The sequence below is a fragment of the Hydractinia symbiolongicarpus genome, chromosome 3, assembly GCF_029227915.1.
Source record: "Hydractinia symbiolongicarpus strain clone_291-10 chromosome 3, HSymV2.1, whole genome shotgun sequence".
Lineage (NCBI taxonomy): Eukaryota > Metazoa > Cnidaria > Hydrozoa > Anthoathecata > Hydractiniidae > Hydractinia > Hydractinia symbiolongicarpus.
Window position 1 is genome coordinate 14,692,760 of NC_079877.1, and position 26,266 is coordinate 14,719,025.

General features: G+C 32.5%; 1 protein-coding gene across 1 annotated transcript; it reads left to right on the plus strand.

Moving 5' to 3' along the window:
* The first annotated feature begins 5,850 nt into the window (after positions 1-5,850).
* Positions 5,851-10,474, plus strand: LOC130635909 (monocarboxylate transporter 10-like). The gene is made up of 5 exons (XM_057445434.1): positions 5,851-5,940; positions 6,653-6,869; positions 8,401-8,963; positions 9,295-9,664; positions 9,927-10,474. The coding sequence occupies exons 1-5, from the start codon at positions 5,923-5,925 to the stop codon at positions 10,373-10,375; spliced, it is 1,617 nt and encodes a 538-aa protein (XP_057301417.1). The 5' UTR covers positions 5,851-5,922; the 3' UTR covers positions 10,376-10,474.
* The last annotated feature ends 15,792 nt before the right edge of the window (positions 10,475-26,266 follow it).

The window sequence follows — 26,266 nt, forward strand, 5'->3', positions numbered from 1 at the left end:
TACACGTGTTTTATAAGAATCATACCTCTAGGGTTCAGCGTGAAGTTTTTTTCTGGGATTCTGTGACCGGAGCCCTATTTTGCTGTAAAAAATTAAACAGTTTATTTAATCGCATTTTCACTTCGACACATATTGTTGTTTTCTCGTTTTTTTAAAGCGCTAAAGAAGCATTAAAACCTCGTGCTGCTTGCATTGCACTTTGTGTTTCCGTACAAGGGTAAAAAACATTTACAACATCTTTCACTCCCCAAAAATAGTTAGTCTTTATCGTTTGCGTGTATCGATCAGATAATACTCAAAAATATGATTACAATTTCGTGAAAGTTATTATTTTAATTTCAACCTAATCTATGAATTTCTAAGTCGATCTAGAAGTGCTAAAAAATTTAAACGCTGAAAAAATTAAAACTACAATCTCAGATAATCGCATGAAAAAAATAACTTTAAATTCTGAGAATTTCGCTAATTTTTGCTGCCTTGGCCAAGTAGAATAATCGCCCCAAAATTTTTTACCACATTAATTGAACTCCTTTTAATTTTACTAACGTTTTTCCGGTGGATGGATCAAAAATCCTTGAAAATCTGTCAAACGGAAAGCTTAAATAACAAAGTACATGTAATCAATTCGAATAGCTCTCGAAGTTGGACAAGTAGAAAACATCCAAATCGAACTTGGTCACTAATGACAAATCAATTTCAAAATTTAAATCAACCAGAAAAAAATTTCTATTTTGTTCCTGAACCGTTGAACGCGTTGTTTTCCCTTCCTCCAAGTTAAACTTAATTGAAAAAATTTCCAACTATAAAATAAAATAAAAATTGTCCTAAAATAAGGAATAGAAAATGCCGTATAAAATGATAAATAAAACTTGTGTATTCGTCGATGGAAGTTTCGCAGTGAAATATTAAAAATATATGGTTAAGTAAGAGAGATATTGAGATTTTTTTGACGCATCGCTTTATTATTACTATTATTTACCCAGAAAAGCCTCTTTAGTCCCTAATAAAACTGTTATCAATGAGGGTCCTCTGAAGAGGGTCCTAGTGCATTTAAAGCTCCTATTTGAGCTACAGAAGGCATGCAATCACAACAGCCGCTCAACAAGACAACCGCCAACCAATATCAATCCTATTCTCATGCTGAACGTCAAGCAGAAAGCATCGATTCACACTTTTATAGTCTCTGGCATGACTGAGCCGGGGTTTAAACCCAAGACCTTCCGCACTGGGGGTAAACGTTCTACAACGAGGCTATCAGTCGGTTCATAAAATAGGTAAGAACCATTGTAAACAATGTTTTAACATAAACAAAATCAGTGGGTCAACGTAGATTTTTTTGTCGTACCCACTTTGACCGCTAAAAGAATTGCGTCTACACGCTCTGACCACACATGCTGTTAAACCAACCTTGTAAATTATTACAACAATCAAAAATGTGAAATTATCGGGAGAAGATCCTTAAAAGAAAAAAGCAACTGAAACGAGAAGACAAAAATTTCCACTTTGAATAATTTAATATAAAATACCCAAAATATATTTCTTCTGTTTTTTTGTTCTTTTTTATCGACTGCCTAAAGGCGGTCACACCAGCGGTGAAGGGACTGAAATCTCGACTCGCTGCAAACGTCTGCCATTTTTAAATGAGTGGCGAAAAATGACGGGGTTAATTAACTCCATAAAAAAAGCATTATCTCCATCAACTCATGCGTACGCTAGGTCTGATGGAATGCTAGTAAGGAACATATTGTAAAATATAAAATAAAGCTTTATTCGCAAAAGTCTGTTACTGCTAAAGTTGAAACTTGTCAGGTAGACAATTCTTACGCAGTTACGCGGAAAAAACTTTCGGGTGTTTGAATATTTTGCACTTGAAAATTCTCGCAGATGATAAAATGATAAATGCATAATTCAGAATCTCGTGTACAGCCCGCTGGCGGTCGCCCTATCCACGTGTTTTACACTGCACTAGCTTTATTTTTAACTCAATTTGGATAAATGCGCAGATTTTTTGTCCTGGTTGTTGCTTCCGTACGATTTTGCTATGGGTGGCATAGTAAAACTTTGTATACACGATACATCATGACTTGCAGTAGAAAAATAGCGAGATTAATGTTTTAGGTAAAGCTTAGTTTTCACTGTTGTTAACGTTAAAGAGTCTTGATATTCATGACGTGAAATCAGGACTTAATATCCATTCAAACTCACTGTACATATAAACATACATATAAACCATTGGAATATCCCCTTTTATAAATTGTAACGATGACAACAGTATAATAAAGGTAACCATAACAACATACTTGTAAAAGCATTTCCATTAATATAAAAGACCGGTTATGGTAGGGTTATATTCAACACTTTCAAAATGCCTATTATTTCGATTGGATGCGTCCTATAGCTTTGCAATTGTATGAAGCAGGATATTTCAGTCAGCGAAATGCAATGATTAATCCACGTGTCTTATAAGAAATTAAAAATATTGATGCTTTAAAGATATATGAAACTTGTCCGATTAGTGTCAAGTATTAAGGTATTGATTTCAAAGTTTTAAATATTTATGTTGCAGTAAAAAAAGGAAAAACTTTTTCAGTTTCGGGTTGACTTTTAGTTTTTGTTTCTAAGTCATTGATTGTTGTTGCCATCACTGTTTTATTGTCACTGTCATCGTTGTTGTTGTTGTTACTGTCGCTGCTGTCACTGCAGTCTTTGTCGTTGTTGTTGTTGTTACTGTGGTTGTCGTTGTTCTTATTACCGTTGTTGCAGCTTCAGCTTTTGTCTTTCATTTGTGGCTCGAAACGGTCCTTCTATTTTTTCAGATTTTGGTTTTCCATTCTCTTGGGACAGTATGTTAACAACTCGCTGGCATGATCATAGTAAATTTATAACTCAACTTTATGAAGAAATATCAACTGCAGCAAAGGCAACGTCTGAAACTGATGTTCCTGTTTCCACGTTACATGCATGGAAAGAAACTTTAAATGACAAAAAGAGGGCATTACGACAACTTGATGAGAATGTTTTGTTTACCTTACAAAGTGATGATGATGTCATCACTGATGTAATCCAGACTGGTCCCTATGACAGATTGATCAAAGAAGCCTTGATAAATGTGCAGTTTTTGTTAGATAGAAAATATGACGACTTTTTGGCAATAGCTGACAACTTAAATGCAGTTAGTAATCAAACAGATGCAGTACTAAACGAGTTATGTTACCAAGAGCATGTTATGGACGCCATTGACAGATTGGACAAGACAGCGCCGTTTGCTTTGAGTTTTGTACAGCATCATGACTTATCCTACCAGAAGGAATCAAAAGAAGAGACACAAATTGTTGCACTTTCACCACAACCTTACCCAACGTTACAATTAAATAATAATTTCAAGGGGGAAGCATCTCCACAATTTATTACTTTTTCAAAAGCTTCTGAATCGAATGTCAATGTGGTAAGAGAGTCAAAAATGTGCCATTCAGAACCGAATATAAGTGTCACAAAAAAATTACCTAAACTACAATGGTATGAGAATACCCAAGAAAAGAAAGATTTTTCTGTTGCTAAGAACTTTAAGACAACGATGAAAAAGGCTTCCGCCAAAACAGCAAGAACATATTACAGGTTAGATCAAGAAAAACAACACGCCAATAAATCATCCAGTCTTGTTGGATATAAAAATTTAGGATTAACTAAACCAAGCATACGACAGAAAGAGTTAGAATCGTCTTTAAAAAGTGGAAAAGAAAAAGTAAGTTGTATTTTCATGTACGTTCCACTTTTCTTGCAACTACAGCATGATCTTTTGGTTTATTGGCTGACTGTCTAGGAGTTAATTAAATTATTACTGACAAAGAAGTACCTTCTATTATATATACATACTTAGTTAAGGTTGAAGAAGCTCCTGCGTTTAAAATCTGGGTATCTGGGTGTTCCGCTGCAACGACTGTATTTTTTCAGCTTTCAAAATTAGGAGAGTGAATTTTTCAGTGTGCAGACGAACAACTTTTTAAACAATCAATAGAAAACTACTCTGTTACACTCTGAAACGCTAGGGGGTGCAGTTATAGATACTTCAATGGAAAGTTGCGATGATAGACCATTATAGCGCGATAATTCTGCTTTTGAGAAGTTTACTGTAGGACCACTGTGGGAACTAATACTCCTTTTGTATTCTTTGAAATAATAACCATTCTTCACTGTTGTAAAACAACACTTCAGATTAGCATGTTAACATACTTTATTGTGTGTCGTGAGAAGTAAAGAATTTTAAGAACTTTGTTTGTGTTTCAAAACAACTTTTATTTCGTAGCGTACAAAAATTAAATAAAAATTAAACGTTAGATAAACTGAATGATTCCGTCGCATTTTATATTATAGCATCTGCTACTAATAATTTCTGCCATGTTGTATGCGATGCACAGTGAAGCATTCATGACACCTTTTTGACAGAAATATTGTTCGCTAGTGGCATAAAAAGATATCAAAAGTCCATTTTATATGTTACAGTTCTCAGTTCGCATAAACTGTGGAACAGTTTTTAACCAAGGATATATAGAAAACATTTAAGTTACAGCCAATAAACATTTTACTCCCCTCTTAAATTTTAACCCCCATAAAATATTTTGCAGGCAAAGAAATTTGAGGCGTTTAAACACATGTCGTAAAGACGCAATTGGATATTATCGCATTATTGGATACAGTACCTTTAAATGTGCTTGATTTATTTGCCATAGATTACCTTACCTTTAAGCGATACCAATTTCTTTATCCGGAAACGATTCTACATTCTTTTAGGCGTTTAGGTAAAAAATATAAAAAATTGTCAGGTATAATTCAGATCACCTGTTAAGGAATCCATCGCTGTTTTCTACATGGTTTTGTCTGAAATACTCTGCATACAGTAAAACCTGCACAATATAGTGCAGTAGCACGTACGATGACTTTCTACCACAGATCACCAAACGGCATATTAGAAAACAGTGTAAAGAGAGGGTACAACTTTAAGAAACTATGAAAATTTCTATCCCCTGGTCCATTCTTCCAACCCCTGCAATTATCACTTTTCAATACGTTTTAATATAACCATAAACATCCCAACCAACCTCCAGTAGCAGCGAATTGTTTGAAAACAAAACAAGAGTATTTGTTTTTTTGTTTTTTGTTTCTGCTTTGTTGTTCGTTTTTCTTGTGCTTTTTTAATTAATCCCTTCCAGGAGTTTAACACAAAATCATTTAATTCGAAAAGGCTTCCAATTTGTCTTGGCTGTCTAAATGGCTACATGCATTATTATAACTTTGGCCCACCACCTACAAACTGTATCGTCGGCCCTGTAATCTCTCCAGACATGCAGACCTGGACGAAAAAAATATCTTATAGCTAAAGAACTTCATGTGAAAGAAAAAGCTTGTTCTGTATCTATCATCCGATTATTATAACAACGATACACAATCTTTTTCAGAAGCAACTTAGAATTTTGGTCACAAATCAAGTTTTTGATATGTGAACAGAATTACTAAAAAGAATTTTCTTACTTTCTTCGTCTATTTTCTATTCTCAATCTTCCCGTTTTCCTCGTGTAAACATTAAGTATTTTGATTATTTTTTTTTTAATTTAAAGAGTTGCTTATATACTCACAATAGTACAAAACTGAAGTTGCTTAATAATTTTTTTAAATCGAGTTCAGTTGCTTGTAATAGACGAATTTCTTATAAAATAATCCTCACTAAGGTTCTCAAATATGATATGAAAATAACTACGGAATGTTTTGTGTCCCATGTCGGCCCATTTAGAGTTCGCAATATTACCTTGACGTCAATTAAAAAAATAATTTGACGTCAGAAACGTATGTATCAACTCATACCACCGCCATCTGCGGGTCGGGGCGGATGGTTTCATTGTTTCTCAACAAAATTTGTATAAAATCAAAATGAATTATGGCTCCGAGGTAAGGAGGGATTGATTTTCTCTTACTGAAACTATAAGTTGTTTATATTGTAAGTTCCTTTACGGTTAGTATGCCATGTTTGGACAGAAATCTCTCCTTATTTTCAGCTATAAAAACACAACATTAAAATATAGCAACAAAGACTTTTAACTGCTTTGTAGTACTAGATTCCACAATTTACATGCAATGTACTTATAGAAAAGACGTAAAGCAACAGAATATATACACGGAACATTCTATCAAAAAGACAATCATACCGTCATGATAGTATTTTTGTTCCTCATTAATATCCAGCATTTTAAATTGGTATCTATCTAAATATAGTGTCATCTGTGGAAAGGGATGTTATAAATTGTGGCCTAGCTTAAATGTTGACATTAATAATGCATCACTCACCAACCGTTCTGAAAAAAGAATAGCTGTTGTTTAAAATTAAAAATTTATCTTCACGTTCTGAAAGCATGTTTTTGAAATAAGTTTTTATTGCATGATATCTATGCACCAATCCTAACTCGTCTTGATATATATGCAACCAATCTTGTATCGTCTTAAGATATGTTCAGCCAATCAAATTATTAACATGTGGATCCCATCTCTTATGAAGGTGGTATCCAAGATATTTTATAAAAAAAAAATCTTCCCAGAGTTAAACAAAAACTAAAACATGCTTGCTGCAAGCTGACGAATAAAGTTTCCCATTTCTTATTTATAGCTCGTCGAAATGAAAGACATGGAAAAGGAAGATGGAAAAGAAAGCGAAGAACAGGAAATATGCTACGAAAACTTTCAACTACCTGATGGAGGATTTGGTTGGGTGATAGTCATTGCAGCCTTCTCAGTGCAATTTTGCGTACTGGGAACGATGAATAATTTCGGCATACTTTTCTCCGAACTGCTGGTAGAATTCAATGAGTCCAAACAGGCAACGTGTAAGTGTCATTTCTATTTTGCCCTATTTTGAATTGAAATATAAATGCCTCTGCATCGCTTCTTTGATTATATGTGAAAGTAGGGATTTCTATTGTAATGCCGGTAAAATCTTTCATGGGAAATTCACCAGGTTTTAATTAATTGGGAAACACTGTTGCGATAAAGCCAGCTCAAATATAAAGCCAAACAGAACAGCTTTTGTTTGCATATAAAATGTGTTGTTTGGCTGAAATTTTTTAAAATGATGGTATATGTGATAGGACATATACCAACAACTTATCATGTTATAACTTAGCATTTAATGTAACGAAGTGTAAACTAACCTTAATCAGAACGTCTAATTGTTTGTTTGATTTTGTTGCTGGCTGGCGAAAATAAACAAGAGAGGTTACCCATTATGCTTAAAACGTTCTTAAATCTTTGAACAGTCCAGCCTTGGTTTAGAAAGGTTGTATTAATTTTAGTCCTTAACCTTGTTTTCCGGTCAATTTACAATTTATCAGTATGCTCAAGTCAATCTTTCTACCTCAGATGTATTGCATTAGCCAGTCAACACGTTCTGTTTTTTAAAAGGTTAGAGCAAAATTCGCTAACTTTTAAATCATGAAACCATTAAATAAAAATTTGAATATTTGTTGACCGGCCTCCTAAACAATGCATTTGCAGGAATCAGCAAAAATACATAACTCAGTTATTTCTCCCACAAGCAATTCTTTTGTAAAAAATCAGTAAAAATTAATGTCTCTTCACAAAGAACCAGCGCTGTTTTTTCTTATATCATTCACAACGAAAACATTGATTTAAACTGCTACAATGATTCTCTTGGAGTAACTTTATGCGTCAAAACAGTGAAGTACATATTTTTTGAACAAAGTTATCATTAAGTTATGAGATCTAAAACCCTGGAAATAATGTTTTAGAATTTATTCGTTTGCCAGCTCTTTCTCAAAATAGGCCATACAGCATCGAATTCGCACTTTGGCATAGGCCGAGTAATCGACGTGAAAAATGTGCTAGTTGCGTTCGCAATTATGGCATGCTGAAGTCAGCAAAAATTAACAGCCTTATGATCTAACCGAAAAACCTACGCAATTAGCTGAGACAAGTTCGTGTTACTTGCATAGAAGCGCCGTTCTTAACTGCTTGTGGTTGCAATCTTTGAAATTCCGCTCTTCTTCCCAATATATTATGATATTATGCCTAGGGTTGTAGCTATAAAAAACAAAAAGCTGCCTACCATGAATGTATGCACAGAAACTGCTTATCAAAATAAAACACACTCTTAAAATTATGTGAATTTATTACCTTGTTCAAGCATTCCTGTCCATAGTTTCAGTTAAACTGCATTAAAGTCAGATTCTTAATTAAAATTTGGATACATATAAAAACTTTCTTTTTCAAAACAAAATGTCTCTATTTCACGGTTAAGTTGATCGTTGTACTTAAAGGTCTAGTTCTTTTCCCGTTGGTTCTTTTCCCCTGTTTCTTCATCTCGTATCTTTCATATTTTTGTTTCCAATTTCTTTTCAGCATGGGTTGGATCGATCACATATGGACTAATGTTTATGTCCAGACCAATAGCTACATCTTTATGTGAACGAATTGGTTGCCGACCTGTTGCGATATTGGGAGGAATTATAGGCGCTGTTGGAACTCTACTAGCCTCGTTTTCAAATAACATATACAAGATGTATGTAACTCAAGGTTTTTTATTTGGCGTTGGAGCTAGTTTGTGCTACTTTCCTTCTGTCATTATACTACCTCAGTACTTCTGTAAACGGTTATCGTTGGCAAACGGGCTAGTGTCGTGCGGATCAGGAGTAGGAACAATGGCAATGGGCCCGGTAATTAACGAATTGATATCGAGTTATGGTTGGCGAATGTGTGTCAGATTTTCTTCAGTTTTAATGATCACAGTTTCCGTTATCAGTATACTTTACAGACCAAGATTTCAACCAATGGGCGCTCAACAATTGCGGAAACACAAAAAGCCGTTGTTCGACTTTTCTGTGTTTCAAAATAAAGCCTTCCTAGCGTTCACATTTGCGCTGTTTTTATTTATGCTGTCATACTTCGTCCCGTTCGTACACTTGGTAAGTCGACGCTGTTTTATTTATTTGTTTATTTGTTTACTTTTGCTCTGCTTCATTTAATTTATTACTGGGCAATAATTTAAACGTGTTTATGTTTCGCAATGGTCTTTCTAAAACTCACATTAAAAATTGGTCACAGATTCTATATAAAGAATGGATATAGGGCTAAAAAAGGGTCAGGGACCAAAATATTTGAGAAAGGGAGATGTTTGCGAAAAATGCTTTTTTAAAAAGAATTTTGCCTTAATCCCACAGTGTTTAGTGCTGTTGCTTTTATGAATTAAACAGAGTAATCTTTCGTCACTTCATCTCGCGTTCTTTTTCTATTTAGGCGCAAATGGCAGTCGAGCATGGCGTTCCGATGAAAAAAGCATCTCTCTTAATCGGCTTCATGTCCGTTTCTTCGACATTTGGTAGATTATTTTTTGGCAAAATTGCCGACAGCCGAAGAATCAATAGATTATATGTATATCAAATATCTTTATTGGGGATTGGTGTTGCGAACACGTTATGTCCTGTGATGGTTTCCTTTCCCGGTTTTTTAGTCTATTGTACAATATTTGGATTTTTTGAAGGATGTTATGTTTGCCAATGTGCTGTATTAACAGGTGATATAGTCGGAAGAGAAAGAATGGCGTTGGGAGTCGGGACTTTATTTGGAATTAAATCAATACCATTAACCTTAGGGCCACCTCTAGCAGGTATGAATAAACTTTAACATGACTTTTTTACTTTTAAAATGTTTTTATATATAGACCAAATTACGAAAAATCGTTTCTTGAGCTAAAATGTGTTCTAAAAAAAAGTGAAACATAAGTCATAAGATTGTAAAACATATTTAAAATTTAGGTTTCTTATGCGACAAGATTTTTAGTTAACTCTGAATTATTAAAAGAAACATTATTAGCATCTAATTCATGACACTTTTATTAATATAACTAAGGACAGCTAACTTCATTATAGGTTTTCTCTACGATATATCTAATTCATATCAAGTCGCCTTCTTCGTGGCAGGAGCAGTTTCCACGTTAGCAGCATGTGTTATGTTCACTATACCCTTTCTAATGCCACCATCTGACCACTTGTTTTGGAAACACCGTCACACATTTTCAATGAAGTTTCTTCTGCCGAGCACTTCTTCAAATTCAGAAGATTCTGTTGATGGCAATAATAATAATATGGAGAAGAATACAACAGATAAAAATAATAAGTATTTAGATGGAAAAAGTTATTTGTATCCAGGAAAGAGTCAATCGTTTGTCTCGATAGGTCAACTCTATTTTGATGTAGAAAAGAAAGTTAGTATGAGAGATATTGGTAGCGTGTCATCACTTGGAACGATATTGATTAGTCCAAATGTTAAAAAAGAATCGTCGAATTTAATCATTGTCGATCGTTCAACTGTCGTATGATCATCGTGAAAATCTGTACAACCACCATCACGTTTCACCAGCGTTATTAATTAAAGACTTGATTTTTATTTATGTATACCTATATTTCTTTATCAGCTATTCTGTTATTTTTTTATTTTAGTAACATATACATACCAATAATTTGATATCACTAAAAATGAAATTTACTGTTAATATTTAACAACAAAAAATAGAACGCAGAAATAGTAATAAATATTCCGATTTATAAAATCATGTAGAATGTTTCTTTATTAGGCTACCGCAAAAGGCGCGCAAGCTGTTATGCCCAAAAATCGGGGAAACTCGGATTTAGAGCAATACGTAAGAACTAAAATAAAGGAAGAATCAGTCCCCAGTCGCAATCTGTTTAAAAAACCTCGGATCGAAGGAATTATTTTTGTGCGAAAAAAAAGCATTGTTTTTGTTCTTAACTGCGATTTTCCGTGGTTTCAGTTATTCAGCAGAAGGCAAATTTAAAACATGGTATTAAAATAATGAAGTAAAAAAATGAAAGATTACAAAATAAACTTCAACCAGTTAGGAAAAACTAAAAACAAAGATCACAGATCGTTAATATTTGTCTAAGAAGTTAAATAATTAAATAATTTTTTTAAAACTTTCAAATTCTGATGACGTCACAGAGGAAGTGTTGACTTGGGCAAAAGGTTTGTTCTTTTTGTCCTATCCCCAAAGTTATGTTGACGCCACAACAATATTAACTCAACATCTAGCTTAAAGTTCCTTAGGCACCCTAGCCAGCTAGTCGTCAATAGCAAAGCGATTTACTTTCTTGTGTTTAATCATCTAGCTACATAATAATATTACATTTTAATAGTCATGGAAACAACGTTTTATAGCCATCCATTGACGATATATTAGGACATGGACGTACGTAAACTTTAATTACAAAATACATCATGGCGGTGATAGTAATGATATTATAATAACAAATAAAATCCTCAAATGATATCAATCTGCGTAAGTGGTAAATTGACGTCATATGAAATGCGTTGATAGGACTGAAATGTTTGCGCTAATGACGCAAAAAATTTCCATTACTAGAAACACAGAGTTTTTGGTGTCTCGTTAGTAATACAAAAAACGCTTATCATGATATAATCGAAGCAAAAGTTTGCCTTTAACGAAGTTTTAATTATCAGTGGATGAACAGATGGGGACTTGAGTTTGTTGTTACATGTGCTTAGCGGTTTTTTTTAACCTCGTTCTATGGTTTCTAAAGAACAAATTTCTCTAGTGTCAGTCAGGAGTATGAATGACTATGGTGATTATTTCGACGTAAATGATTTTGTAACTTATGATTGTGTTGAGGACAAATGCTATGACCATGATACTTGCCACCGTAACAAAAAATTAATGCTGACGTCATCATTCTTTTCAAAAACGGCTATTTTTAATTCTTTGGATTTTTTTATCTTCTTAAATTATATTTATCTATTTTGCCTTTAATTCTTCGACAAGGACAATTAGATTATGTGGGAGATGTTTCTGCCTGAATATATGTGAAAAATTTTCCAGCTGGCTTTGACACGACATGTAAAAAGCCTTAGTGATGGAAGTAATTTACGAAATTTTAAGCAAAAACATAGACAATATTGGTTTATTGTTATCAAAGAGCAACATTGTTGAAAATCAAATTGGGTTTCAAAAAAAAAAGTGAAGATTCTTAGTTCAACCCTGGTATGAACAACTTAAGTATTGCCTTCGAATTGTTCCGCAATCATGTTTATTTGTGCAATTTTTGTTTGGAAGAAAGGCTGCATTATAAAGTTGTTATTCTGTCTATGAATCAAAATGGTAGCCTCAATAGCATAAGAATTTATTTTAATTAAGTAGCTATTTATTGACACATTTTTTTTTCTTATGCGAAGACCTATTCAACCGCATGGGCGAGATGGAGAACCAAAAACCCGTCTTACCGTCCAGAAACTGTTGTTGATTATTGTCGTATCGGCGTAAATCTTTCGTAAACTTCGTATCGTAAGTGACACATTTACCTTTGACAAGTAATTGAAGTACTGTGTATAACATTGTTAGAGAGACTTGGCCACGAAAACATACATAACTAGATTCTACGATCTTTGAACGAAGATTTATAAGGTACAATTCTCTGATAATATCTGAGTTTTTTTAACAAAGTTTTTTAGGAAATATAATTTCAAAGTAGTGAAACAAGCTTTCCTATTTTGACAAATAATTATAATAATAATTGTCCTGCCAAACACTGGCATTTAAAGTATTTCATGGCATTCCTTTGGTCCTTTCCTTGTAATTGCAACTCAACATATTGTGAATGAATGAGCAATGTAAAACCCAGTCTTATAAAATCAAGAGATACTTGTCCCCAGTGTTCTTTGAACTATTATTAAAATTGTCTTTAGTCAACTTCAAGTTCTCCTTAGTATTAAGACCTAGGAACAAAAGGTTGTAAAGCATACTCATGCTGTATCTTTTTTTTTTATTTGTGTAGAAGTGTTACAGTATGATCACATATTTGGATGAATAACCCTCATGTCTGTAGTAATAGTCGCGTCATATCTTGCTGCCCGCGAGATAAAAGTCGTGCTACAGACACACGAAGAGGCAAATGCGATGTTTTTTATTGACTTTGTTTCGCTCACGCCTATTTTCGTGGATATTTCTACGTGCTAGCGACTGTTTTTACTGCCGCGTTTGTCTGCATGTGGGCTGTTTACATGCCAATGATGCACAAATAACGCTTTCTACAATGTGAGGACCTATTACTTTAAATTAAGAGTTTACGAAATAATATCCATATATGCTTTTATCAAAGGGTATTTATTGAAAGAATGGTTTTATTTAGTACGGCTGGTAAGCTATCACATAAACCAAATGAGCTTTATTTTCGACTTGAATATTTATTTATTTATTTTTATTTCGCTTTATTTAAAGTTGATACATGACAAAGAAAGAACATAGAATAATTATTACAAAAACAGGTAGCGTAAAGGCTATTTAAAATTTAAATTTTTTGACATGTTTCTAAAGAAAACATGTCAGAGACCTCCCCCCCCCCTCCCCTCCCCCCACACACACTTTTTTGCCAAGAAGTTATGTTTTCTTATAAGGTTATCCCGTGTTTTAATCAATTATTAATTGATCAATACATACATATGCTCTGTATGTGATCAACAATGCTTCTAGCCTGTTTCAACTCCATCTCGATTCTCAATTTCCAAAAAGATAGGACTGACAAGCTAGACCTGATCAAAATTGCCAACGCATTTGTTCCATCGCACGACAACAGAAAGCGAGTAGTTGGAAAATGTACAAAGGAGGACTGGGAGTTGTCATATACTATAGCCCTTCTCTGCATATACTATAGCCTTTCTCAGACGCCATATAAAAATATGGCGTCTCTATATTTCCATATATAATTTCCTGGATTTTGTGAAGGCTTTGGAGCCCAATATTTCGAAATTTAAAGTATGTTTTAGCCAATATAGGGGACGAAAGTTTAAAAGTTTTCTTACCACGTCGGCCCCAACTATGGTCGTGTCTCATTTCATACTGAATAATTTAGCCCCTCCACTTTCAAAATTGCTCTACCGGGCCTGTTCTGGATATACATACTTACTTTATTAATTGTTGAAGGATCAAAAAAAATTCTATAATTACAACTTTACTGAAAATATATTTTTTTTTTTATTTTTTAATTTTTATATATTTATTCATTATTTATATTTATTTTTTATTATTTTATTATTATTTTATTTTTTATTATTATCTTTATTTATTTATTTATTTATTTTTTATTATTTTTATTTATTTGTTTTTACGGACAAATCTGAACTTACTTAATCCAATCAGCATAAATGCGAAGTCGCGCTGTTTTTTTCTTTTTAATCTGCAGCCATTTGTCACTGGTCTTTTCACTTGACGTGAATTTGTAATTTGTATTTTATTAACCTTGTGTTTACTTAATTAACAGTGACAAAAACAACAATTAAAGTAATTAATTATAACTAGTTATGGAAATCATTAACATGAAAATGCATGTACTACTCAAAACATTTGTAGGCACGTAGCTACTTGGTTTTTCTAACAACACACAAATTGTATCTTGGATAAACGCATCTGAAAAATTGTTGGAGGTATATGTTTATATAATTTGATTTGATTATTTATGTATTTTCAAGATTATGGTTCTTGCCTTTTATTCTCATTTATACTCATTTTTCTTTACATGAACTTTCCTATATTTAGAGGCTCATTATTTCTTCCATTTTTTATTATCCTTAATATTATTTTCATTTTTACCATTTTTGTAAGAATCAAATTTTCCTGTCTATACTTATTGTTAAAAACTGCACGACCCTTTGCTTGTTATAAATACATTAAGCAGAATGAATTTATTCAACGTCATATTAATATCATTAGAAGTAAAAGAAGTCCTTCACTATACTTTAGTCTTTCCGTTGAGTGTATTTTTATTGGTTAACTATGTGGTCTTAAAGAAATTCAACACTGATTTGGGAGTGGAACGCTTTAGAATCATAATTCTAACGCTTGTTGGCGATTGTAATTTATACAAGCAGTACTATCACGAGTAAAGGGAAGCAATATTGAGACAAATCCAATTTTTGGACTTATTAAATTGAACTTAAAAACAAAGCTGAAAATATCGCCATAAAAAGGAGCAGTAATTTTTAAAAAAATTGATTAGAAATTAACTTTTTTGCATTATATCTGCCTCCAAAAAATACATCAAGGCCTATAATAAAGGGGACGCGCCTATGAACAGCACCCAACACATCGTCATTTAATGGAAACTTAGAAATATGATTAAATAAAATAGAATCGCGTGTTTTTTCGCTGTTCTCGCATAACCTTATCATCTAATAACTGCTGCATAGGTACCTTAAACTTACTTCCAAATAAATACAGCTTATTTCGTGTTTCTGTAGCACAAATTTTCCTTCGCGTACACACAGAATACGGCTATATTAGTATAGCGATAGTTGTTAGCGCATTGGAAATCCACGAGAAATCGCTCGTCATAAGAAAGTCAGAAATAATATATGGCATGAAAATTTCGTGCTTAGTTTAGGCTACTATTATAGAGACGGTTTTTGAAAAAGTGCGGCATTTTACTGACGGGAATACAGTTTTTAGGCATTATTAACATGTTTAACAGCTAGGATGTTGCAACCAAAGGCCGGGTATTAAATTTTTACACACATGCACTATTACACAACCGAACTTAATTTTTTATAAAATTTTGTATTTTTTTGTAAAAAAATTAATTAATTATATGGGGGGCGTCATTTTAAATCATTAAAACTAATATTTGTATTTGTATTTCAATTATACAATCTCCTACTTTATTAATAGTACTACCTCATCCGCAATTCATTTTGGTTTAGGCTGGTTAGATGGACACAAAAAGCACTGAGAACAAAGTTGTATATAGTGACCTAAATAATTTCTTAGTATTTTCCTTTACGGCTACTGTTGTTGTAAATCAATAAATAAATAAACGAACTAACAAGCAAATACTGATAAAAAAAACACCGATCTAATACGACCGCATATTTAATTTAGCAAACAGCATATTACCTTCTATAAAAGCGGTACAATTACATCGTTTACAGAAAATTAGAGAGATAACGGAAATTAGCAAAATATAACCGTAAAACAAGGATCTTTTCCCACTCAATCTAATTTGGTTCAATACTTGACAATTTTGCTTTAGTGAGAAGAAACATTGCTTAAAAAATCCGTGTTAGTCAGTCGTAACTACATCGTATAGTTTTGAAGATGAAGTTAAAGAGATGAGTGCTTTGAAAGAAAAGGTTAAAGATGCCAGAATGAAATTGGTAGCTATCAAATTATTCTTTCAGCTGTTTTGGCGTGAAAATGATAAGGAAAAAATGCTTGAACAAAAAAATGGTTTCAAAACACGTTGTTGTTTTTGTTGTTGTTGTTTGCTGGATAGATATTTCCTTTAAATCTGGTCTGCTTTTTGTCCCTAGTAACCATATATCACCTTAGCAACACTTGGTTACAGCTTAGTAACCAACATACATGTAATAAATAATTATATACCCAATACAACATCTTACAACATTCTTACATGAATGTCAACGGTTTTCAAAATTCCAAAAAATTTACCCCCGTCCAAAAAATGCAATAGCCCCAGTAAAGTACCAAATTTTTCCAAAAACTTTTTTTTTTATCAGAAGCCCTAATAAAAGTTAGGAATAGGCACAAAATTTTAGCACTTAATCACATGTGTATCCAAAAATTATGCCTAGTCAAAGAGGCCGCAGGCACTTTGTGCACCCCACCCCCCATGTAGGGGTTAAGATTTGAATTAAAAACTTAGCAACCACTGAAAACGTTTCAGGTTAAAAATTTAAAATGTAAACAATCGAGGCTTAAACCTGAATAATCTAATGAATAGCTCACCATTTAAATATTACGGAATTTAAGAAAAAAATCATCTGACTTCAGTTGGACAACAGCTAACTTATGTATCAATTTCTTTTAGTATGTATGACTGTGAAAATAAGAAAAATCTTAATTATACCTAATTACACTTAATTTCTCCAACCCCTTTAATTATTCTTGTCCAGATAAAAATTCTACTTTAGTTGAATATATCATTTTCTCTCCTATCTGATAATTTATTTTAATTTCCCCTATTTGTTCCCTTGTTGACATGTATATCTACAAGATCTTTCTTTTTGATTAAAGTGGTCCAGAGAATGATGTAAAAAGCTAATTTTATATGCCATCTATGTTATCCAAAGTTGACATAGATTTGTGAACCATTATAGATATTACACGTATGATATTAACTGTAAATACCTGTTTCGTCACACAAATAAATATGTTGATCTACTGTAACGATTTACACGCTTTTCATAACAAAGCAATACAAAATTTTGCAAAAGGCCTAATATTGTATAAGTTCTTGTATTATAAAGGCTCAACTATTGTATAATTATTACTTGTAGTGAACTACTTACTTTGAAAGTTCAAATTCGCGCCTTTTCTTTTTCAGGTGAACGGCTAAGGAAATCAAACTGTTTTTTTAATTGCGTTTGTTGTCGTGCGAAAACATAACTTTCAGTAGAACGAAAGTCTGGAAAACTATGGCTGATTTATATTCCCTATTCCCTGTGCTTTCTCTTTTCTTTCTTGCTTTTTTCTCTCTTATATCCTTTGTTTGTTTACTAATTTTTACGTCAGGTTGGCTGCTGCTTACAAGTTCTACTTCGATTATAAAATTATGTAAGTCAGACGTTCATTATCAGATGTTGTTTTAAAGCGCATATAAGTAGGTCATGCTCAAAAAACAATGCATTTTTTGAAAAATGTCGTCTTTTTTTGAAGTACCGTGGTGTGTATATTTCGATGAATGTGTTTGCAAAATATCAAGTGAAAGGCTTCAATTACTAATATTATTATTATTATTAGTATTAAAATATTCACCCAAAATGACCTATTTACTTTCTATTGGTACGGTTATCAGTGGGGGTCCTGCGAAGGGGGTCCTATAGCATTTGAAACTCCCATTTGCGCTACGAAAGTCGTGCAAGCACAGCAATCTCTCAACTAGACAACCGCCTAAGATAATAATGTATTTCCTTAGAGCTTGTATTTTCAAGCCAGTTGTAAAACTGGCAATTACTGATCGATTTTGATGAAAACATTCCCTTAAACTTTGCTTAAGGAACTCTTTCATGGAATATAATAAAGTTTGATGTAGAAATGACTGGACAAATTTTTTTACAAATAAAATTATTGGTAAAAATTTGTTTTTGTAGACGAAATAAAGTTCTTTTGTGTTAATATTGTCCAAAATTGCTACTCACAGTAGGTAGATTTATTTGATAAACAGTTGATAACATTATTAATTGTTAATATTAAAAGGCTCTTTAAATATGGCCTGCCCATTAGCTTCTAAGATGAAATGCAATATCAAGTAGATTGGAGTCTGTTCTTTTCTTATTAATACTATCTGTACCCTTTATCATTTGTGGTTACAACCTGATTGTCTGCGTGCGTATCTCTAACCATAACAGCAGACAGATGTCAGTTAAATAAATATTTTGGTTACCATACTTAATTTGCATTTAATTATGCAATTTCCATTTAATTATTCTTTCATTTGTTTTGTTTGTCGCACAAAAGAATAATAATTATAATGCATGGGAAAATGCTGAATTAAAAATGTTTGGTATGGACACAAGATAAGTTTCTGACATACGGTATTTTGTTTTTTGGGTTAAAAATATAAACAAGGAATCCATGTGCTCCAGTATTGACCTCTTCACGCATTAAAGTTTCTCCATAGTTTAGGAGTATGGGCCTAAGTCCGCTGTGAACATCAACAATAAAATTTGACAAGTTGTAAATCAATAAAAATGTTCAAATCTAACATAGAAACGGCCTACATAACCACTTGTAAAAAATGACTTAAAATTTACGGTTTTGTCTGCACATCTTTTAATCAAAATTCAAGACATTTGAATTTGTTGGAGGTATAAGAACTTAAAATATTGTCTATGATATTTATGTCAGCTTTCAGATCTTACTAGCAAAGGCGATGGTTCATTCGTCATTTAAGTAATGGCATCACAATTGGCGCCAATTATTTCTTGTTCACAAGTGTGGTTTGTCTAAACCTAGCACGTATGAAAGTGACTAGATGTCAAGGATAAAGAATACAGAGCTTACTAATAAAATTAGTCAACTAGGCATGGACGCAGCCTATAAATTGATCTTTTGTACTTCATTAAATCGATGTGTGATTAGGCATGGACATAAGGCCAATTTTGAGTAAATGCGGCCAGTCAGAATGCAACTTGGTTACTTTCTCCACCAGTAGATTATACGCATATGATTATTATTAAAACATTCCAGACCGGTAAATCTGCTGAAGTTTTTGTTTTCATTTGGTTAAATTTGATGTCATGTAGTATGTCAATGGCGTCTGTTATGTTATTTTTATGTTCTATGTGCTTATTATGTGACCCAACAGGGCTAAAGAGTTGATGTTATATAATGCGATCTACTCGACAACAAATAATGAAAATTTCCCTAAAAATATTGTGCTACTCACCGCTATTGATTCGAAGAAATCGCTTTCCAGCGTAATTATTTATAAATGATTTGCGTACATGATGCGATTCTTCAGCGTTGTTTTCAATAATTTTTTTAATTTGTCGGACAGATGTTGTATTACAAACGAAAAACAGTCAGACGACACATTGGAGAAACTTGCCGTTCACCATTACAAATATAATGGCAAATTACTTCAGTGGCATGAAAATGTTGTAAGAAAAAGTCGCACGACATATACTCCTCAGAATTACGATTCATATGCTTTGAATCACACGATAAACGTGTTTAGAAGCACGATACATGTATTTCAGAAAACGATATATGTGCTTTAGAAACACGCTTTGCACGACCATTTTTTAGCTTTTTGTTCGGATTCGCTAGACTTTTTTTTCTTTTTCTGCGAACTATTTTTTAGCAAATGACACAACTTAGCTTGAAAAAAAGGCAGTGTAAAAAAATATATTGTAGAAATGTCGCCCTATATTTGCTGCAGGACTGTTACAAAGATAGAATTTCTTCAAAAAGACCAAGTCTTATAACTGTAAAATCGCTAAGTAAACGAAAAGATGTGCGCAATAAAAAACACGTAGAGATAAGGACTAAGAAGAAACAGTACACGCAAACCTACTAAATCTATTTGTATGAACTATCCTCATCAACATAAACACTAACGATAGACCACAGCACTGAAAATACTTCCTCTCATATATACTCGACACAAAAATGGCACGACGATGATAGTTCCAAGGTGTGGGAAAGATTGACAAAATTAAGATATCGAGTTACCACTTCATATCTTAATTTTGTCAAGCAAAAAACCTTCAAAGGAGAGCAAAATGCTCCCTCCTACACACGGCAGTGTCACTGAGAATATGCAAAACATGCACTGGTTCATTCAATTTTCAAGAAATAACACAGTAAACCCTAAAAGCGGTCACTATTTGTCGGAGAAAGTTGATTGGCATTTATACCTGTTATACCTGTTTTTTATACCGGTACCATGTTCTTAGTACACTCATTGGTCAGTCTCTTTAGTCACGTGACGATGATGTAATTAACTGGTTGTTTCCTCGCTATCATTTCTCAAAATAAGAGTGTCAAGTGCACTCTAAGAGCTGTAAAATATTTAAAATAACAACGAAAGTTTGAGTTTTAAAACTAACATTACGCGAGTGGGTGGCTATTGAATTTTCTTGAGACGTCACGAACATCATTTTCTGATGACGCAATAAAGTTTACAATATATTGTCTACACACGAGATAGGAGTTTTTTTGAAAGCTTATTTTTTTAAGACGTACAGTATATTTAAGTGTGTTCGGCCAATCTTACAGTATGCAGTGTTTTCAACTTGACCTTGATAAAGACTGGGCGTATTTGTTTCGGAGGGGGTGCTTGTATTGAATTGGCTGTTTGGTCCAATTTTTTACATTTATACTTTGTTCTCTTCTTTAAATCTTGTTCTACATCCATTTAGTCTTAAAACTTCTAAAATGATTTATGCCAAATGGGTTTAAAGCATGTATTACATAAACATCGGCTACCGGTTCTTTTAATTGACTTTATTTATATTTCTTCATAAATTTTCGCAAAGACAAAATCAATGTCGTATTACTCTTAGGATTATGACGTTTAATAGCATTTCATAAATTTATTTATCATATCAATTATATCTCATTTGCTACAGAAAAGTCTCAAATGGTTATTCAATTATCAGTAAGATGTTTATTGAGAAAATTCTTTTTAAGCTTGTTGCTAATTTCAAATTTTTTGATTTTAAAAAGGCTTCAAATTAAATTATGTACGTTATAGAAAAGCAACAAAGGTATTGGCCTTTGATCATTTCAAAATCTTCTTTCCGTCTCTTAGCAACATCATTAACAGTTAAGTCTACCCTCTTAAAAACATATCTTTTGTCGCCTTTAGATTACGCAATTTTGGTTAACTCTACCCAGCGAGAAATTATCAAAAGGTAAAAGTCTCGCCGAAAGGTAAAAGTCAATTTTGTTATCATTTTAATCCAGTGATGTACAAACTAGATGAGATGCTTTCAGGTAATTAGTCTTATACCGCAAAGTAGATAATAGCTGGTAGGTAGACGGTCGTAATATACTACCATGGTAATGTTGTTGTTATATTCCGCTAAAGGTTATACGTGGTAGCATACCGGAATTGTAAGCCTCATTAAAATGTCATCGAAAGAAGAATCAACCACATGGAAATGGACGTATGTGACCTTTAAGGAATTTTACTTTACTAATTCTATATGTCCAGCATGGATGTGAAACTATAAACGAGAAACTTATCTCTAGCCGGGAAAAGGATTTCTCTAAAAGGATGTTAGCCACATCCAAAGGTCTTGTTGGTTTTTTATAGTGAAACATACGGAAGTATCTGTGACCAAACCTCCATTCTTAAGCATGCTTTTTAAACTTTATTCTAAGTTTCCATGAACATTTTCCTGTTATACAGTGGTTTTGGCGCCGCTTGTGAAATTGGTCAGCAGTCTGTTGTTTTTATTATGTTGATTGTCTTTCTTCTTGTGACGTTACTAAGCTGCCACGTGAATAGCGGTTACATGTATTTATAAAGTACGATATTTTAAAAGAGGAATAATGACTTTCTGTGAGGTTAGGGTTAAAAGAAACATTTCACTAACTCACGGTAAAAGTTCTCTATAGCTTCTCTATAGCTAAAATCAATCAATCAATCAATTTTTTATTTTTACTCATAAAACACGCTAACAGATAGTTAGTTAAAATAGCTCGCAAACAGAATATAACAGAAAATAATAATTGATAATAAAAGTGATAAAGCTGTAGAATAACGGCTTTGGTTTGGAAACCAATTCAATAGCAAAATAATAAAAGATGTTGAATATGGTAAGGGTTCGTGAAAATAACTAATAAGGATTAAAACCAATTCTCCACTAAAGGGAAAAAGCCAAACTTTGAATTTAATTAGACGTCTGATATCTAAGAGCATCATCTGGTATTATCCATTCAGATTATTTGAGACACATATGCGTTATCTTACCTTCTAAATTCGAATTTTTGGCACGCGTTTCAATATAGGCTAAGATAAAATTTTGTTCCCCAGCTCTATTTCTTGATGGTGGTACACGAAAATCGTGTTTAAAGTTTTTTGAACAAACTGAAAAGATTTATTTGTATCAAAACTATGCTTCAACTTCTGTTTACGTGAACTCTATGGGCGCTTGTTCTTCCTTTTTTACAAAGTGTCCCATAAATCTAATCCTAACATTAACAACAGTGCTTATGAAGTTACATCTGGTTAATCGAGGCTTTATTCTAATGAGCAAATGAGCAAGACAAATTTGTCCTCCAAGGAAATACGAAATGCAACTACTTTTTTGGATAAAATCATACACTTACAAAAACAAACAAAGTCTCAAAGGTTTACACAAAAAAAATTATTTATTAAACACATAAATAATTGTTAAGAATCGTAAACCAGCATATTGTATAAAACGGAAATATATAGAAAAAAGCGTTACTAATTAGCAAATAGTATAATTAAAAAGTGCATCATTAATTAAGGATATAACCTTTAACAAACCTCTGTCGTAGGTCTATTGTGTTGAGAAACAATGTTACATTTGCTTTTAAACGAAACCAAAGCAAAAACAAGACGAAATATATTTTGAATTAAAGCATGAAAAAGGTTGTATATATAGCTGCGCTGTGAAAACATATGTAAAGTCATGAAAAAAATATTATTTTAATATTGTGATATGTTATATAGGGTTTTAATTCGTGCAGCCGCACAGACGTTGTAAAAATGTTACATGTATCAAATTTGTCAAAGTATTGAAGTATAAAGGTACCCAATTTCTGTAGCTCTAATAATTTTGTACAATTTTCAGTCGTCAAGCCACGTTCTTAATATGTCAATGTATAAGTTTATCAAAGCCCTTTTGTTTCTTTATTTACCTTTGTCTCGATGGCACATCATTCGATAATTGCTGATCAGATTATACTTGTGTAATAGAGTCGTATCCTTTTAATTGATTTTTTTCATTTGTAGCTTTATTTTTCAAATATCTTGTAAACGTATGTGCAGGACCATTGACCATTTTCATTTAATTCTATCTAGTTAAAGCCCAACCTTTCACTGAACTTTTGATTGTTAATAACGTGAAGTTGGAAGAAGAACAACGTAAAAGTTGCTTGACTCTTCTTTGTTGTATAGAAATATAACAGAGTAAAGCTGTAAAAAAACACTGTGCATTAAAAAGAGTCTCCACCGCTTTTCTTACTGAAGAAATATTTAAATTCCTTCTGACTTTTAGATATAAACACTTGAAAGCGTAGGGAAGGCTTTTTTCTTTAGTTTTAGGCTAGTTGAATATACTTTATAATTTATGCAGTACTTTTCAGTATTCTTTCACCAAAAGCTGGTTTTTTATTTCAAAACAATTATTCTGTGTGTTTACTAATTTTTTTCTAACTTGTTCCAGCCTAACTGAATATTTTATTGTCATTTCTTTCTAAGGGAAAATATTTAAAAGGTTGTTAGGAAGAAATTAACTCCTTTATCACAGGACCAAAAAATCAAAATCAACATTATACAAGTCAATATGTGGAGAGCTGAATAGGTAAGCAAGCACTTTACGAAGGACTTTAAATATCCTTGTTTTTTGCCGACAATCGTTCGTTATTGAGTACGATTTCAGGCCACCTGCTGTCGCAACGTTAATGGAGTTGACTACCTGATAGAAAAATTAATGCTCTTTCTTTTAGGCCTCAAGTTTTTGTGCGAGATTAAAGTTAAAATGAAAACATATTCATTTGTTTTATATTAAAGATTTATGTTTGATAATAAATCTAGATTTCTTCAGAATAATAAATTTTTATTTTTATTAGAACTAACATTTTATGACGTTTTTAACAAATGAAGCTGGCATAATTTATTTCACGTTTTTGTTTTGCTGCTTCAATATGGTACACACTGAAGTAGTGAAAAACTTTCGTTCAGCAGAATTTTTATCATTCATCACATAAGGTAACTTTTTCATATAGTACTTGCATTTTTTCACATTGTCGATTTCCTCTTGTTATTGGTGCGAAGAGATTTATATTAGCCTCTCGATTATTCAATTTTTTGTCTCGCTTGCCATTAAACTTAAAAATCGATTATAACTATTATAATGTTGTTCATAGGTTTACTCATAAAAGACCAACTGAGTTTTTTAACAAGCAAAGTAATTGGTATAATTCATCTAATTACTCGATGTCAAAATGAGCTTAATATCATCTTTGAGTGTATAGTAAAGCTTTCCATTTGGGATAAATAGTCACTCGTGACATAATAACTGAAGAAAAACATTTAGACACTCCTTCGTTGAGTTGAATCAAATGTTTTTGTTTAAAGAACATGCTCAATACTCAATTGAAAGTTCGTTCTGGGAGAATGGAGTTACGTTCACATCAATGCCATCATAAAACCATTTCGGTAGAACTTAAAAAAATATTGTTTTATTCATTCACATTAAAGTTGATTTACCAGTTAAAATGCTCTCTGTGGAGGAGCACACACAAAAAAGGTCAATGGAAAAAAAACTGCATTAATAAAATGGCATAGCATTGATAATCGGATCTTGAAGAGGATTAGGATCTTTTACGTTTTAAACGTTGCAACAAAATGTTTACGTATTGAAAGACTGAAATAGTTAGCTTCATATCTGTCTATTTTTAAATATGAAGAGTTGATGTGTGATAAATTAGTGTCAAATTTTTGCGATATATTGTTTTGTTTACACCTATTTTTAAAGGGGACTGTTGATTTTATGTTGATAGAAAGTTAACACCGGCACAGGAAAATAAAACACGAAATGGTTAATTAATGGAGAGGATGCTGTAATTATAAGTTTGTGAGAAGATTGAAACGACACAAGGAAAGTTGACAGAGTATGGTAAAAGAATTAATGTAAGTTATTAAGGAACAATTATAGCTACCGAAGGGCATCAAGAATTTAAAAGTACAACTTTAAAACATTAATTTAAAACAAATTCATAGCAGGTGTTTTTTTAAGGTTTGTACCTAAAATATGGAATACCAGTGGAACAAAGATTACTCAATTCTAAAATTTCGACTTACAATTTCAGCTTCGACAAAAGTGTAAAATACTTATTAAATTATGAATAGTTAGCTTTGTTAAATTTTACAACCAACGTTACAATATTAATGTTGTTAGTTTCTCCAGTTCCAAATCATTTTAAACATTTTATGCAAATTACTTGTATGTCAACTCAATTAACAAATGTGTTTTATCGATATTGTAAGCGCTATTAATAAGGATTTATATCTGAAGCAAAACTGACTATAGTTCCTTGTGAAACACAGTACTTCGTTATAACGTCCTGCATCCTTCTATCACTTCCTTTTACCTACGAAACCAGCCACGTGGTTATAAAGATAATTAATTTGCCCGAAACAAAAACTTTATTTCGTTGGCTACAGAATGTACATAATAATTGTGTCTACTTGGACCAATCCATGGATATATGGTTGAGAAAGTAAGTTTGCAAAATTTGCGTTTATATCTCAAGTGGAAAAAACCCTATTGTAACTAAAGTTTTAATTTTTATATCTTTGATTGACGTGTCAGAGGTTTCTTAAAATCGGCAGCTTCATAAAATAGTAAAGGAAAACAATTTCTAAACAGATTATAATAGATCCAACTACAGCTATTAGTAGGACAAATGCATACTTCCACAATAAACCAAACGTTTTATTCATTCTAACTTAAAAATGTT

Bases quoted from the DNA above. Each gene is read 5' to 3' on its own strand.
- LOC130635909 (XM_057445434.1), top strand. The intron at 6,870-8,400 runs GTAAGTGTCATT...ATTTCTTTTCAG, and splicing joins TGAGTCCAAACAGGCAACGT to CATGGGTTGGATCGATCACA. The intron at 9,665-9,926 runs GTATGAATAAAC...ACTTCATTATAG, and splicing joins CTTAGGGCCACCTCTAGCAG to GTTTTCTCTACGATATATCT.